The 17,406-nt window shown below is 46.9% G+C and overlaps 4 protein-coding genes across 4 annotated transcripts; 2 read left to right on the plus strand and 2 right to left on the minus strand.

The window, feature by feature from the left end:
* Positions 1 to 4,190: 4,190 nt before the first annotated feature.
* On the minus strand, positions 4,191 to 5,000 carry N7466_003950 (SDR family NAD(P)-dependent oxidoreductase; the record flags this gene model as incomplete). Its single annotated transcript, XM_057163347.1, has 1 exon — positions 4,191 to 5,000. The coding sequence occupies one exon, from the start codon at positions 4,998 to 5,000 to the stop codon at positions 4,191 to 4,193; it is 810 nt and encodes a 269-aa protein (XP_057022028.1).
* Positions 5,001 to 5,487: 487 nt separating this feature from the next.
* Positions 5,488 to 6,351, minus strand: N7466_003951 (SDR family NAD(P)-dependent oxidoreductase; the record flags this gene model as incomplete). Its single annotated transcript, XM_057163348.1, has 2 exons — positions 5,488 to 5,682; positions 5,755 to 6,351. The coding sequence occupies 2 exons, from the start codon at positions 6,349 to 6,351 to the stop codon at positions 5,488 to 5,490; spliced, it is 792 nt and encodes a 263-aa protein (XP_057022029.1).
* A 1,012-nt stretch (positions 6,352 to 7,363) lies between these two features.
* Positions 7,364 to 9,183, plus strand: N7466_003952 (uncharacterized protein; the record flags this gene model as incomplete). The annotated part of the gene is made up of 5 exons (XM_057163349.1): positions 7,364 to 7,486; positions 7,537 to 7,679; positions 7,753 to 8,564; positions 8,629 to 8,984; positions 9,064 to 9,183. The coding sequence occupies 5 exons, from the start codon at positions 7,364 to 7,366 to the stop codon at positions 9,181 to 9,183; spliced, it is 1,554 nt and encodes a 517-aa protein (XP_057022030.1).
* A 675-nt stretch (positions 9,184 to 9,858) lies between these two features.
* Positions 9,859 to 16,014, plus strand: N7466_003953 (uncharacterized protein; the record flags this gene model as incomplete). The annotated part of the gene is made up of 1 exon (XM_057163350.1): positions 9,859 to 16,014. The coding sequence occupies one exon, from the start codon at positions 9,859 to 9,861 to the stop codon at positions 16,012 to 16,014; it is 6,156 nt and encodes a 2,051-aa protein (XP_057022031.1).
* Positions 16,015 to 17,406: the final 1,392 nt, after the last annotated feature.

The following is a 17,406-nucleotide window of genomic DNA, read 5'->3' on the forward strand; positions in this document are numbered from 1 at the left end:
GGACTAAAGAAAAGACTTAAGAAGGGACTTGAGAATAGACTTGAGAAAGGATCAGTTAGCTAGGATTTCTGCCTGCCAGTGATTTCTACAACGTGCAAAGAAATTGGTAGCCGAAATGATAACAAATAACGTGCTCTGTACTCTCCTGCTACTGCGGTCTGTTGTCCTTGAAGTTGACAAAATGGCCCAGTGCAACCAAGACTAGCAAAAGAAGTTTGAATAGGTCAACAAAAAATTGGAAGAGGTTAGGGAATTTTTGGTCGACGTCAGAGAGCGGAATTGTCTGACATTCCTACGCGAGTGTACCACCACCTGTACCCGAACTACCAAAGATCGCATTCAGACCTTGAACCAGTCAGGTGTTCACAATGATGACGCTCTGCTAGACGCATTCATGTTCCTGACACGACGACAAGCCTTCAAATGTTTCCAGAAGATAAATACTTCTTCCGATTAATCTATGGCCTAGATGCTGAAGTTATCCGAACACTTGGTCAGTGCTACCTGATACATTCAAGTAAACTATAATAGTCTTTAGCTAACAGGCTTATTAACTAGGGTCTACTACACATCCGCATACCATTCGCCTGTTGAATACCATTGGTTATACATACATGTCGGGCAGATGTTATGGGGATATGACGGTGGTGAAGACATATAAAAGTGCTGTGGAGCTTGTCAAGAGTGGTGATGTTGAGGAGGCAGAGATACTTGCGAGCGAATTTTCTTCGAGCGACTTCACATACTAGCCTATTGACTAAGAACCCGGATGATATGGCCTCTATCCTTTTGCTTCCTGTGTGTTTTGCAGCTTTTACTATCAGTCTCTTATGTGTCTTATTGCTTGCACTACTAGCTTCTTATGTATTTTTTTACTTATATTACTAGCTTCAAATGTTCTTAGATCCGCAACAACCATTATTAGCCCCTTTTGTGTTACTGTGGACTAGAATATCTGTATTACCAAAACAGTTTTATACTATTATCCTTCAAGTCTGTCTCGATCTATTCTAGATGAAGACCAACCTCCGCGAACGCTCTTCAACAGCATATTTGAGTTCACGCTTACCCACACACCTATCCTCTTCTCCTTCAACTTCCCTCGCTCTCTCACCTAGCACATTCTGCAAGTTGGCCCAATAGCTTTTCAGTACAGCCCCGTGATCTCTGACCTGTCGCTTGCCTTTTTTCAACAATTCTCCTTACCCTGTTTTGTCGCTTCGATCCTTCAAACCTTGACTTCATACGAACACTTACAACAAGGCACTACCGGCAATGAGAGAACTGAATACCGCACCCAAGGGGCAGATGGGGGCTGAAGCCGATCAACAACCACCGCATCCTGACAACGCTGGCAAGCACAACTGTTACATCCAGCTACTAGCGTCTTCGGCGAAACAATGTATTCGACGGGACACAAAGACACAAGCACCCTATGGGACTGGACGAGGGACTAGGCTGGCGGGCGTGGAAGAAGGGGAGGACAAAGCCTTGTTTTACCATCTTACTAGGTCTGTTCTCGGTTCTCCATGAAGAGGGCACCTGGAGCGGGTGGCGTCTGGGCTCCTTCGTCCATAAGTAAATTCGCCGCTTTATTTCCTTCCAGGCCTATGTGGCCCCGGGGACGGGCGATATGCCTCGAACCCCCACAATCAAATGAGCCTCTCTCGCCGGAGACTTTCGAGTAATCGATGCTTATAGAGGAGCTTGGCAACTAATACGGAGATTGGAAATGCTTGGCTGACCGAAGGGCGACCGCGTTACAGGTCGAGGAGCTGCTCCATTTATCACTGTACTTGTTTGTCTTCTACACCGATCTTACTCTTCTTCTCTACACTTTCTCTCATATCTTTCTCCAACCTCCAAATTCCAACCTCCAACCTCCAAAATCCAACATTCAACATCCTCTCTTGCCCTCTATACTCACTTTGGTGGGCAAAGGGCAGCTTTACCTAGCTGCTAGGGTTATGAAAAGTCTATGAAGTCTTTCGTGAGTGGCCCACCAAGAGCAAGCCTAATGCACACTGACCGCTATCTAGATGGAGAAGATTCGGGTGCGTTTCGATGCACTTAATAATCTTCTAGACAATCTTCGTTAATGTCCCCGATGCAAGTACCACCAAGGCAAGGACTATGCTTTCAATAACCCATTTGCTGATCGCCAGATGTGGGTATTTGTGCATTGAGCTCGAGAAACGGGGTGAGGTGCCAAGGCAAGGCGCCGGTCTTTCCCGCGAACGTGACTATCCGGGACTTACGGACACAATGGACACAATGGACAAAATTCGGGATCACTCTCACGAAATCGAAACCCTTTGCATGTTTGTCTAGACCGCAGTCCTCCAAGATCGCCTCACGGAGATCACCGCTGCTTTTCAGACCCAAGTGGACGATCCTTATGGACTCTTTTTTGGTGAACACCCTACCCAACCATTTCTGCAGATCGTGAAGACGAATACCAGTCCGCCTGTAGGCAGATCACAGGCAATTCTGTCATTCCATAGTCTCGATGACTATATTGCCAAGACTGGTTATGGAAAAATTATTGAGAATGATGTCAATCGGCAGTTTATTGGTGCTGGAAGAGCCCTCCAGTGCGACTTGATTACCGTACTTCCCCCTGGAATTTCTTCCGACGGGCATCCCAATGAACTGTTGGGATCTCTGACTATACCGGGAGGATTCTCTATTCCTCAACCTGATGAAAAGTTCCCTCTTTTGTTCTCGAAGTTTGAGGCCGCCACTCTGGACAGTTCACCTGGAAGCAATACCATATGATTGGTCCTGACTCCTGGGGTGTGGAGGTGGAAAGAAATTGTATGTAAACATACTGATAAAAACAAAAAAAAATTACTTTGGATTGACAGTCCTGTCCATACAGTAGGCACTTACCTCAGGTGCTTATGAATATATTCTGGTCACTAGAGTCGACTTGAGAATAGACTTGAGAATAAACTTGCATCAAAACGCACCTAAATCTCTTCCATCTAGATAGCGGTTAGCTGTATTGGGATTTCTCCTTGTGGGCCATTCACGCAAAGACTTCATAGACTGATCCTGGTGGCTAGGTAAAGCCGCTAAAATGAGTGAAGAGGGGAAGTGAGGAGGTTAGAAGTCGGAGGAAGAGGTGGCAGGAAGTGTAGAGAAGAAGAGAGATACGGGTAGAAGGCAAACAAGTACAGTGATAAATGGAGCAGCTCTGCGACCTGGAACGCACTCGCCCTTTGGTCAGCCAACGATGATAATCGAGCAATTTACAAAGAGAGCCTACTCCGCGACTTCGCGACTTAACATTTCGCTTGTCTGTACAGAATTCCAAAAAAAAAAAAATTTAAGCCAAGGCGAGAGGGCTCATCAACAGTGCATTTCCCCGCAAATCCAATTTTGGAACTCCCTATCGCACAATACCTGTATCGGTTGATCCTGTCGCGCCCCTAAAAAAAAACTTGTTAGAGTGCAAGTATCAGCCTAGTGTAATTCTGCCAGATCCAGCAGATTGGAAAGAACATGATGATAGAGGAATCAAAGCCATTCGAGGTCGAAAGGGCCCATTTTGATGTGTAGATGGCCTTTGTCTATATCATCATTGGTGAAAACTCTTAAATTCCAAGGTTAATCAACACCTGGGCATACGTTTCTAGTATACATAGTAGTATAATTGAAGAATCGACAGCCGTGGAGGGCTGGTATTGGAATCCACATTGCTTTAAAATAAGCAACCAAGGTCATCTTCTTGCAAGTCTTCCGTGAAACTTATGAGCGTATCCAGGTCAGCCATGTTTCGAAGTTAAAAAGAAGTCTTCGGCTGATGAATAACAACCGTAGAGAGGAGAAAAGAAAAAGAAAAAAGAAACTCCGATAGGGGGAATCGAACCCCCGGCTGTCGTGTGAGAGACGACGATGTTAGCCACTACACCATATCGGATGCTGTATGAGAATAACGAAATTTTTGCTTCTATCACCACCCCGTTTAAGTTTAGCGCCAATATGCCTTTCGTGGGTGGTGGTATGGGTGGTGGTACGAAGTACCCTTCCCCTTCCTCGTCTCACATTTTATTTTTTCGCCCTGCACTTTTCACTCTGCAGGTGACTTTTTTTTTGTATTGGTCCGCATCATCAATCTCCTGAGCTCCAGCAACCCTTTCCCCTCTTATCACCCTTCGCGTCTTCCTGGATAACTTTATCATACATCAAATACTGAAAGATAGACCTCCGTTAGCTGATATGATACCTCCAGTGGACCATCCAAACTCCGGATTACAAATCGTTGCAATAATTCCCGCAATTTCTTCAATATAAGCTGGGCGACCACCAAACTTTTCTCCATGCGCCACCAGTTCCGGGGTGTCAAGATCACCTCGTATGGGTGACAATGGTGTTAGGGGATTCCATCTAGCAATCGACTCTTTGATATAATCCGCTGCTGCCAGATACTGCCCCGTAGCAACAGCGCCCGGGTTGACACAATTTACAGTCGCGTTTTCAGCAAGCTCACGGGCCCAGACACGGGTCATGGCCTCTATGGCCCCCTTCGTCCCTGAGTAGAGAGTCGTGTCTTCTGTCCCCACCTTGGAATTGATGCTTGATAATAGGACTATGCGACCGCTGCGGTCGGTCGGGAGATACGGCTTGCAAGCACCCATCAGAAGGATTGGTCCAAGAACATTCACTTCATATATCCGGTGGAATTCGTGTTCTTTGACTGTTTCCACCGGGCCAAGAAAGCAAATCGCAGCATTATGAATCAATATATCGATTTGAAAGCGTTTGGAATCGGGGTTTGTAAATCTTTCTTTGGCGACCTGAATGATTCGATCGCATTCTGCACGTGAGGATATATCGGCTTTAATAGGAAGGGCCTGAACCGCGAAGGCTTTGCTCAAATCACTGGCGAGTTCTGTTGCTGCGGCCTCGGAAAATGCGGAGGTATAGTTGATGACCACATTGCAGCCCTTGCTTGCGAAATTGCGAGCGATTCCCTCACCGATACCTGAGATCATAATTAGAGGTTAGATCACGCGTAATCATGGGTTGTTCTGTTTAGAACCTCTTGATGCGCCTGTTACAATTGCGAGCTTTCCTTCAAAGATACGAGCCATCACTGAATCAGGCAGGGACAAGAAGACTCCAAGGACAAAGGAAAGGATCTGAGGTGAGACTGAGGGGTATTTTCTCAACGAATTTCATTTTGTGGGTCTAGAGATACAATAGTACGTTGGACATGATTTTCCACTGGCTGAAACAGACGAGAACCAACGTTCCGTATGCCGTGGCATTTCCGTATACAGCTCCAGGGATTTTTTGACCTCGGGTAAACTACTACCTAGTTTAGGTCTATCGGAAGTTTTAAAGTACACTAGTAAACAAACAGTTTATATTTTACAAAAGATCCATTATTACAGCAGCACTTGAGAAGCAGGTTCGTTTTAATTTACCCTTTTTACCGAAGCTAGTTCAAGTTATCATATACAAAAGCTGCAGGCCTAATCACCACTTTGCCAATGAACCACCATCAATGGGCAGGCAAATCCCGTTCACATACGAAGAACAATCCGAGCCAAGCCAAAGGGATCCTTGAGCAACCTCGTGGGCTTGTCCAAACCGGTTCATGCTGGTCTTTTTGGCTGCAAAATCCTCAGGACTAATGCCGATGATTTTCAATGCAGCTGCGGACATGTCACTCTGTTTTCTCCGCATTAGTTACTGCCAATGCGACCAAGTTGCCATCTTGAAAAGATTTTATAGTCAACTTACATAGATTGGACCAGGGGCAATGGCATTCACTCGAATACCGAAAGGTCCACCCTCGTTAGAAGCATGTTTGGTCAATCCAATCAGTGCATGCTTTGCCGAGGTGTATGCGGGCATATTAGGCTCAGGCGAGAATGCATTGATTGAAGTAATGTTCACAATGGATCCCTTTGAGCCTTGTTTGCGCATTTGCTGCATTTGATATTTCACACACAGCGCCGTTCCAGTCAAAGTAACATCCATCAATCTTCGCCAAACTGCTTCGTCTAGTTCAATAAGAGCGGCATTATCGGGAGAGTGGGCTGCGTTATTGATTGCAACGTCTAGCTGTCCGAACGCACTGACAGTCTGCGCAATCAGATTCTGAACCTCGTCTGACTTGGAAATGTCCGTCTTTACGAAGCGAATTTCTCCAAGAGAAGAGAGCTCCTTCGCTACTTCTTCGCCTTGTTCGACTTTAATATCGGCAATCACCACCTTAGCACCGGCTTTCAGGAACACAGATGCAGTCTCCTTGCCCATGCCCTGAGAGCCACCCGTAACAATTGCGACTTTCCCCTTCAGGAGAGGAAGAATAGGAGCAGCTTCTGGCACTTCCATGCTTGCAGTTTGAAAGCTTGAGGTTCGAGGGGTTTTGGTTTGAATTTTCTTGAATTAACGGAGGGGTGATCACTTCAGTTTGTGACATCTGGAGCAGGGATGTCAGCTTCAACTTAAGTCAGGATCGACATGACCTTTTAATTATGGTGCGGGGCTGGGTGGGTGGAACTAGCTTCAAATAAATAATCAGTATTTGGTCGTACAGCACTAGTATATGTACAGGTACTCGTACACAAATAGAGAATCAATACCGGCGACATTTTGAGGACACAGAATTGGCATATGCGCGACTTGGCGTGTGGTGTGATTAAGGTCCATATTTGATCCGTACAGTAGAGAAACAACACTTCTTGGGCTAAGAGTGTCTGGATTTCCATAAACAAGTGGCTCCAGTGCCTCAGCCGCTGTGGGGACAGGGAGAGAAGGATGCATTAGCGTCATGCGGCTCATGCTCAATATAAGGCGAGCTTGATCCACTCACCGTTTTCTATTGGCCTACGATCATCAATGAGGTGGCAAGGCTGCCGTTAGCTAATTGATCGCCCAAGCTTCTTCGGCTGAAAATTGGTCTGCATTTGCTAGTTTCTTGCTTTTCTGTCAGTAGGAAACCGCCTGCTTTCTTCATGTGATTCGGTGCAAGCTTGACACCCTGGAAGTGGGTCAACAAGCATGTTTGTTACCGCGATAGGTGTAGTTCAAGCAGCGACCGTATTCTCTAAGCCGTGTCTGCTAGTATGTATCGGAAGCAAACCTTGGAAGTATGGGGCGAGAAAACATACTGTACATTTTCTATTGGATCCTGCGGTGCATAGCCGAGATACAAGCGTGGTCTTCGGATATGCAAGTTTGCACTTGGACGGAATGGCTCTCGTTGAGGGATTCGAAAATGCCGCTTTTGTCGAACTCCACTTGTTATCATGCAGATAATAAATTGCATACAAAGTCTTTTTTTCTTTTCCGACGTATTCTTCACCTTTTTTTCTCTGTACAGCTTCCGCACTTAGCTTCCATCATGGGACAAGAGAGCCACGATATGGTTGAGGAGCCGCAGAACTCTCAATCTGTGTCTGATGACCACGCGTACAGCTTCAGGACTCCGCGCGAACACCCAGAGACAACTTGGGTTAATATCTTGGTAAATTTTATCTTGGCTGAACTTGGGGTACTCTCTGCTGATGAATCCAGGTCATCATCACCGCTTGTCTGGGAGGATTCCTATACGGATTTGCTGCAAATGCTTACGCTGGCTCTCTATCACAAACGACGTTTATCGCTAAGTTTCTGTCTGTGGGTAACGCAGCTGCACTAGAGGATGCTATACTTGGGGGGTGAGAGAGAGAAAATATTCTTCACAAGTCATCATGCCACTGTCACTGCTAATTATAATTTTTTTTGGTTCAGCTTCCTTGGTGCTGCCCTGGTTGGTGCACTTTTCCAGGCCCCCTTGGCTAATATGTTTGGCCGTCGTGTCGCAAACGGAGCTGCCGCCGTCCTTATCATCATTTCAGGTGCCATTCAAGCTGGAGCTGTCAATGTTGGCATGTTTATAGCGGGGCGTGTCATTTGCGGTGTTGGTTCTGGAATGGTGTTCGCAAATACCCCCGTTTATATGAGTGAGGTTTCACCACCACGCACTCGTGGCCTTCTTGTGGGCTTGCACGGTGTAGGCGTCGTGACTGCTTATATACTAGCTGCAGTATGTGCGCTTGCGTTTTCATTTGTCGAGGATGCTATCCAGTGGCGCTGTATCTTCGTTATCTTAACTGGACTTGGGGTAATATATCTGGGGTCATTATTCTTCATTCCTGAATCTCCACGCTGGTTGATGGAGAAGGATCGCGAGGAAGAAGCCGGAAAGGTCCTGGAATACTTGCACAGTTCTAAGGATGACACGAAGGCCACATTTGCTCACGCCGAGTTAAAACAAATCAAGGCTCAAGTCGAGCTTGAGAGAACCACGCCAGGTGGATTTATCTATATCGCCCGCACACCCAGTCACCGAAAGAGAGCGCTTTGCTCTATTCTTATGTGGGTTATGGGCCAAGCGACTGGTATTACTACCATTGGAAATTTAATTCCCACCTTGATGGGCTCCCTGGGATTCGGCACTACCATGCAGCTAGGTCTCGGGGTAGTCTGGACTGTGTGTGCAGTTATCGGATGCGGTATCAACGTCCTGATCATGGATAAGGTCGGACGAGTCAAACTTCTCGGTATGCAGACATCCTAGACTTACATGGGAGATTTTTCGACAAATAGAGACTAACAAAGATATAGTCATCGGTGGATTTGGAAGTGCTTTGATTGTCGGTCTTATGGGAGGCCTTGAGAAGCACTATCTTAATACTACCTATATGCCGGGAGTCAACGCGACCGTTGCTCTGTACTTTATCTTCGGTGCCTTCTTCACTTCCACCATTGAGTGCACCGCATATGTCTACGGATCCGAAATTTGGCCCACCCGTCTACGCAGTGAAGGCGCAACTATCGTTTACGCTAGTTTCTTCGCCAACGCAGTCGCATATGCCGCTCCGGTTCAGCAGGCCCTTGATAGCATTGGATGGAAATACTACATGATATTTGTCGCTGTCACCACTGTGAGCACTATAGTGCTTGCGTTCTATTTCCCCGAGGTAAGGCCCCGGAAATCTAGCTCTGCCATTTTTATTTTTATTTTTTTATTTTATTTGGAACTAATCATTTGTTTTCCAGACAAAGGGACTCAGTCTCGAAGAAATCAATGCCAAATTCGGTGATACCGTTGTCATCGACCTCAAAGATGCTATTGCTGCTGAGGATAAGAGCCCTGCCGAGGCGAAAGGACAGTGTTGATTACCAAATTAATACTTATGGTATTTCCAAAATTGTACAGGGTGGTGAGTCGTGACGAAGACGGTGTATAATCTACATAGCTTGAAAATGGTAGTACTAGTTAATCGCTGAACGAAGTGAGGCTATCTAGTAGATTGGAACTACTACGTGTTTTGGAGTGATCGGCTCGCGGAATACATCAAGTTATGTCCCAACTCCCAATGAATATCCACTGGGAGTCTGGGACATGAGCGCGAACGAGCGTCGAGGGGTCCCAGTGGACCAGCGGGGAAAGGACTGTGTTGTAATATTAAAACCATTAAAATACATCGAACTGGCTTAAGGCTGCCATCAAGGATTCAAGGCCCAAGGGCTCAACCGAGCATGAGTCACGTGAGAACCTAGAGTCACCTGACGTTGCTTTCTATTTTTTTTTTTTTTTTTTTGGACCTGAGTATGGGTCACGTGCACGAATCCCTTAGAATTGTTAAATTCACTATGAGAAAGGCCGCGTGTCATTGCGGGGAGTGGGGGAGATGAGGCTGTGAGGCTATATCAGTGTGTCACTGTGTGTGCATGGGTCATGTCTTAGCCTTAGCTTAGTGCTGACTCGTCAAGCCTGATATATTTTATTTAAAAATATGTAGCGTCCTCCCCTCTTCTCCGCTCCCCAAAGGCAGGGAAGCCCATGCAATCATGTCTCTAGCAGACTCTGGCAGCGATGCCCCCCTGCCTGGTGCAGAACACGTTCAAGGGTTTAACTCTGGCAAAATACTCCCACTACCGGCGAGCGATCTTGCCAAAATTACTAGATGGCTTCAGCCAACGCCATATGACTTCGAAAGAAGCGAATACTCCAGACATAGTGCCTCACATCTACTCGGGACTGGTGCTTGGTTCAAATCAACTCAAGCCTATCAGCAGTGGCACTCTGGCGATAATGGACTTCTGTGGGTCAAGGGCATACCAGGCTCCGGGAAGTCCGTGATGGCTGCTTCTATAATCAAGGAACTGCAGAAGGAAGATGTTCCCGTAGTCTACTTCTTCTTCCGAATGATCATCGAGGCTAATCACAAGCCCATTGTCGCGTTACGAGATTGGCTTTGTCAAGTTCTGGACTACAGCCCTCCGCTCCAAGTCAAACTTCAGAAATACGTTGAAAAAGACCGATCGCCAGATAGTCTCTCGCCGGCTGATCTGTGGAGCGACCTCATGATGGCATTGCAAGATTTCCCTAGGGCCTATTGTGTGACAGATGCTTTGGATGAGATGGATCTAGGACATGATGACTTTCTGAAGAGCTTGGTCGATCTAGGCCAATGGCGCCCGAAAAATTTCAAGGTTTTAATGACCTCGCGCCCAATAGCCCGCTTGGAAACTTCTCTAAGACCCTTTTCTATCCCTCAAATCCGATTAGAAGAGAGACTGGTGGATCTTGATATTGCGGCATACGTTCAGCATAAGCTTCGCGGGTTATCTATCACCCAAGAAAATCGGAGTGCCATTCAAGAAGCAATTCCCGGTCGGGCGAATGGGATATTCCTATACGCAAAAATGTCTATGGATGTGTTTCTCGAGCCTGGCGCAAATGTGCAAGAGGCCCTCAACGCACTACCAACGGACTTGAACACTATGTACAATAACCTTCTACTGGAGCATTCTCGGAGATCAAATGTGCCCTCTGAGCTCCAACTGCTGATCCTTCAGTTTGTTACCCACGCCACACGCCCGCTCAGACTCCTCGAAATGGCTGAGATGCTCAACATAAACTCCAAGTGCAACCAAACTCTGAAAGAAACCAAAGCCCTGGTCAGAACTGCTTGCGGACCTCTTCTGGAAGTCTTGCCCGATGAAACTATTTCAGTCATCCATCATACCTTTACCGAATTTCTGAATGGTTACGCCAGATCGAGATCCAAAGACACCTTCGAGTATCCAATCTTCGAAGCTGGTTCAACCAATCTGCGCCTTGCTATGGAATGTTTATCTTATATGCGAGCAAGATGTCTCGATGAAATAGAGATTACATTATTACCAACATCGACAGAGAGCTATGGCAAATTTCTTGATCGAAAGATGAAGGAAAAACAAGAAGTACGACTACGGTTTCCCTTCTTGGAGTACGCCGCAGACAACTGGTACAAGCATGCCCGCCTGGCAGAGGGGTCCAACGAAAATTTGGAAGTGTTCCATGACGCTCTTGATACTTTTTTTACAGAGACGCACCGGTACACTGTTTGGTTGGGTCTGGCATGGCCAGGCCAGAAGATTGATGGTGTTACACCCCTTCATGTCGCTGCTTGGATTGGCTTATCTAAACTCGCAAAATATATTCTGTCCAAGGGTGGAATTATTCAAAACACAAAGTCTGCGGGTTTGCCAATATCCTGGGCAGCATCATACAATCACGGAAATGTTATTCGGGTGTTCGTTGACCACGGAGCTGATCCAGATGCTGAAGTTGAGGAAGGGCGGAAGCCAATGCACCTAGCCGCCAAATCAAACCATGTGGATGCCGTCAAAGCTTTGCTCGCTGCTGGAGTCAGTCCATTGACACCAAAAACAAGGAACGACACGCCTTTGCCTACGGGATGTTGCTTAGCTGGGCCTGTGCCTATTACCATAGGCCACACCCCCTTGATGTATGCGTGTCATGCTGGTCATTTGGAGACCGTTCTTGAGTTCGTGAAGTGCTTGGAGAATGTGGAAGATATGCACAGAGCATTACACTGGGCAGCCGAGAAGGGTCGATCAAGCATTGTGGAGCTGATTTTACAGCAACCACGAGTTGATGTCAATACCAAGGTACAAGGCAAGAACGCGCTATTTCTTGCTTGCAAAAGTGCAGATCTTAAGACACTCAAAGCCTTAATCAAAGCTGGCGCAGAACCAAACGCGCTCTGTCAAAATTTCGAAGTAGATGTAAGAGGCATACAAACTTCAGTCTCTTCTGCGGAGGACTTACCAAAGAAAGAATTATGTGACAACGCAAGGGGATACACGGCGCTTCATGCTCTGTGTACAAATTCTGTCTACGGAGAGCAGGCATCCAGTCAAGCCACTGAATGTGTGAAAGCTCTAGTCCAAGCTGGCGCTGATGTTCATGCGAAGGACCCAAGAGGCTTGACAGCTTTGCACTACGCATATAAGTCATCTATCGCATGGATGGAGCCTCTGCTGGATGCAGGTGCCGACCCTGCTGCTGAAGACCACAACGGAGAAACAGCTCTCCATTTCTCATCTGTTCGTGGGAATGAAGCGCTATCACTGCTCCTCAAGTGTGGGAAAGTGGATATCAATAAACCCAGAGCACAGGATGGAATGACGCCATTGCTTTGTCGCCTTGCAGACATGTTGAGTGAAGACCACAAAACCATTGAGCTTTTGGCCTACAGGCCTAACTTGAATGCCACGGATTGGAAAGGGGACGGACCATTGCACCTGGCTATGAGGCGCTCGTCTGTCAACCATGAGCTTATTGACAAATTGCTGGCCGCAGGCGCCGATCCGAATTTGAAAAACGCAGCGGGGAACACACCATTGCATCAAACTAGCACCCGGCTCAGCCAGGAACAAACCCGAGCTCTTGTTCAAGGCGGAGCAGATCTTGAATTATGCAACAACAAGGGCCAGTCAGTTCTTTTTGCTCAATTATCACCGAGAAAAGGAGTGCGTGACTATTCAGAAATTCTAGGCCACTTCGCGAGCGAGGGAGCGCGACTTGATACTCGAGACAGCAAAGGCCGTACTCTGTGGCATTGCTCCATTGAGAACCTGAAAACACTGTCGCTTCTCCAAAGCCTTGGGGTTGATCATTTGGTGTCAGACAATGATGGCAACACACCACTCCATGAAGTTGTCAATAATCATTCATTCACTGGAAAGCGAAAAGTATTGGAACGGTTGATGGAAATGGGTATGGACATTAACCAACCTAATCATCAAGGCCGGACCGTCCTGCACGCTGTCTGTTCAAGAGACTTAGCGGTCGATTTAAGTAAATACTCGGTTGACACCATCCTTGACTACGTACTCGAACAGTGCAGATGTCTAACAGTCAGTGATCATGAGGGCGTCCAGCCGCTACATGTCGCTGCTACGATCTCTGAAACATTTGTTCACAAACTTCTCAATGCTGGAGCCAATCTTTGCGCAACTACCCATGATAAGATGACGGTCCTTCATCTTGCTGCTCGTGCACGTCAGTCGGGAATCGTGGATATGGTATTATCTCGAGCCACGTCCCTTGCTAAGCAAGCATACCTAGAATTTGTGAACAGTCAAGATAAAGACGGGCGAACTCCCCTTCATTATGCATGCCGTTCCGGACGCCCTGAAACCGTCAAATCCCTGCTTGAGGCTGGAGCAGTCGTAAATGTTCTTGACATCAACAAGCACTCCCCACTCGCAATGTGTGGGGAATTCGAAAAGGAAGCCTCGCTTTGGGATCTTCGTGTGCCATTAAATCCACGACCGATGATGTCGAGCAAAGGTATCAATGCTGCAGGTCTCACGCTGAAGGATGATACACGTCCATTCTACGACCGGTCTGGCGATGGTACGGATGCCACTTTCGGGAGGATTAATTCGGAGCATGATACAACACGATTACAAGAGATCATAAATATGCTGATCAAACATGGGCTTGATCTTGACAGTGATCACAAATCTCTGGAAAATGCGTGGAAAAATGCCGCACAGCCTGAATACGGATATACAATCTCTTGTTTACCATCCTTACCGAAACGATATCCTTCACCTCTTACTATCTATGCTGGGCACCCCCAGTGCGATGATCCCGATCGAGAGCTGAAAATATTGATTGCAGTAAATTGCCGGAATACAATAAAGGCCACCCTAGAGAATATTTACAAACCAGCAGATGGAATAGAAGAAAGGCGGAACCAGAATCATACTCCGTCCCCACGACAACTCTCAGCGGAGAAAGCTCTGGCTTTGAGATACTATGACCTTTTTGAAGAGCTTTCAGGAGGAGCAGACAGCCCCCACGTTCCTGGTTATAAGGGATACACATCCCTGAATATGCTTGCTCGTCGGGGATTTGTCGAAATTCTCGATCGTTTGTGTACTCGAGAAATAACGAGGCAACTTGACGGCACTGACTGGACCTCCAATCCAGACGAAAACGACATTCAACAATGCAGTGAACCACTGGTCATCTCTGCTTGCAAAAGAAAACTTCCCAATATGGACGTTCTGAAATTGGTTGTGGAAGACTATGGAGCCAACATCAATGCGAAAAAGACGGAGCATGTGGTTCACCATAGGAAACACCGCCCATCGATTACTAGTACGAGTGGGGCTTTACATGATCTTGCTGTTGGAAAGTCATGGTGGCATGTAGGAAAAGCCATGCCGTATTTGATCCGAATGGGAGCAGATGTCGATATTCGAAACAGAAATAGAGAGACACCCCTCATCGTTGCTCTCAAATCGTGTCACCCATTTTCCAGGGAGGCAACCGAAGCTCTCATAAGAGCCGGTGCGGATGTCAATGCGATTGACGCTGATGGCAACACATGTCTTTCAACCGCTGGAGACGATATGGGTATCATCGAACTCTTGATTGCACATGGCGCCGAAGTAAATCCGTCCGCTATCCTCTCGGCTCTGGATCTGGCAAAGATAGATTTGCTGGAGGTTCTACTCTCTCGATCTGGAAGTTCGATATTGAAACAGCCGCTTCCAAAAACAATCTCCCGCAATACTGGATCGGGTCATTTCAAAACCCTCCGAGCTGGAACCTTGCCACTGTTATACGCAGCTGTGTGTAGCCCTAAAAATGAATTGCTAGAGATCCTTTTGAAGCATGGAGCAGATCCTTATGCTACCTTTGATCAACAGCAATACCAGATTCTGCGCAGAGGAGCCCAAGAGGAGCCCAAGACATTTCCAGTCACAAGCGCGACTATAATCCACGAGCTTCTAAGCGGTGGCCACATTGTTGACCCATTTTTCAACCTGACGTCGTTGGATATAGAGCGTCGTGATGAGAATGGCTGCACCCTGATCTTAGCCGCATCTAAGAATTTTAAGCAAAAACTCGGCATGGGAACCAAACCTCAAAATCTGAATGCCACGGACTGCTTGCTAGAGCTAGTCAATCGTGGAGCAAATGTCATGGCCCAAGACAACGGAGGGAGAACGATCCTGCATCACATCGAAAGCCTGATTGATGTCAGCTCCACTAAAGAGGCCCTCCAAACCGCTGTGGCGGCTAGCCCAAACCTCGTACACCAGATTGACTGCAAAAATGAGACGGCTCTTCACTATGCTCTGCGTCTCCGAATTCTTGGGCTGATTGAATTTCTTCTGGACAATGGAGCGGATCCCCTCCAACCGGACAAAAATGGAGACACAGCTCTCCACCACTTTGCCAGATATCTCGACCACAAACCAACCAAAAATCTATTCAAAAGATTCCTCAAAGCGGGTGCCGAGATAAACGCGCGAAACAATATTGGAGAAACACCAATGTTCAATCTTCTGAAGCAGAACAATGATGGACTATATGGTTCGGCAGAAGACCAAACGTATAAAAACATAACATTCGAGTTCTTCCTGGAATGTGGGGCTGATATTTTCGCCCGAAACAATGACGGGTCTACTCTACTCCATCTCCTTGCCGGAATTAAATTGGAGCTCAGACACATTTTTCAATGTTATCACCCCGGTTCTGGACGCGTGGGAGTCGGACGGTTCAAGCGGTTGATGGATATGGGGTTGGACCCTATGATTGAGGACAAGGTAGAGAGGACTAGTATTGACGTTGCAGCTGCATGTGAGAACGAGCTTATTTTAAGACTGTTCAAGAACGATCCTTTGACATGAATAATACGATAGGGATTGCTCCCATTTTTCCTCTTTGCTGTATAAATACTACTAAGGTATATTATTATTGAAGAAAAAGTAGACATAGATTATAGGTTTTAGTGTATAAACTACTAGAATAGACTTGAGAATAGACTTAAGAATAGACTTTTGGTGGGGGGGGGGGCTCCCGAGTCGTGGAAATTTGAGCCTCTTCTAATTGTTGAACATTGGTGATTAAATGTTCGATTTGCCCTACTGGACAGTGGACGGCCACTGTTTGGTCATGTCACTCATGTGACCGTACTCTCACTCCATTCTCCTGAGTCCTGTAGATAGCTTGTTCTCTTCTTATCTTCTTCTTCTTCTTTCCTTCCTTGCAGCACTCAATACCATTGTATTGCGTTCTCGCCCTCTTCCTTCGTAGACTTCGTGTCTCTTCAGCCACCTTGGCCACTTCTGCGATTTGGACTCTATAGACTTGGACCCAATTCTCAAAAAGTCGCTACAGCGCAACAATTCGGTGTTCGAGGCATACCTGCAACATCCTCATCTCCTAACATCTTTGGGACGGGAGCGAAAACGAGACATGTCATCAAGTCTGCCGCCCGCCAAGAGACACGATTGGAACCAGTTGAACCCGGGAAGGAGAATGTGAAGTCGACAGGGAAGAAAGTCCCGAAGCACTTCGACAACTTGTGCGCAGTATTGAAACTGGTCTTATTATTCCCTTAAAGGCACAAGGGGGTAAAATACCTAGCGACATCACCCCATCTCCAAGATCTGGTGTGGAAGACTCGATTGAGAACTTAAAGAGTGAAAATATCGAACCAGTTACTCGAAGCCAACAGTCTCAACTTCGCTATCATTGCTTAGAAAGAGATGGTTACAACTTACAGATGCCTTGCAACAGGCAGATACAGTGGTTACCGAGTCATTCCCATCCACAGGAAGCACCTACCACCTACCTCGAGGCCGCGCATATCCTACCCTTTACTCTCGGATCGTTTCAACCTGATGGCTTTGAAGCCGTTGATCGACATGCAACAATTTGGGTCAATCTTACACGCTATTTTCTTATTCTCCGCCAGACATCGTTTACATCGGAACAAATCAATTCCGAGAAGAACGTGTTAATGCTTAGCATGATGATTCATCGTCATCAAGAGCGGTACGATCAATACACTAGACTACGGGCCCTTGACCTCGAGGAGGGTATCGGTATCCGTGAAGACGGGATTGGTGGCTCTTCCCAACGCCGGAGTAGGACTCCTTGGCCTCCCCGTGGTTTGCCCACCAACTTGAACCCGATAGCTTTGTATCGGAAGCCGCCGATTCTGTTACTGACAGCACCCATGAGTCGGAAATTTCGGGTTCGACGTCCGCTCTCGAAGCCCCCGTTCCGCCCCCCTC

The sequence above is a fragment of the Penicillium verhagenii genome (genome assembly GCF_028828195.1).
Source record: "Penicillium verhagenii strain IBT 33310 chromosome Unknown utg000005l_segment0_segment0, whole genome shotgun sequence".
In the NCBI taxonomy this organism is placed as follows: Eukaryota; Fungi; Ascomycota; class Eurotiomycetes; order Eurotiales; family Aspergillaceae; genus Penicillium; species Penicillium verhagenii.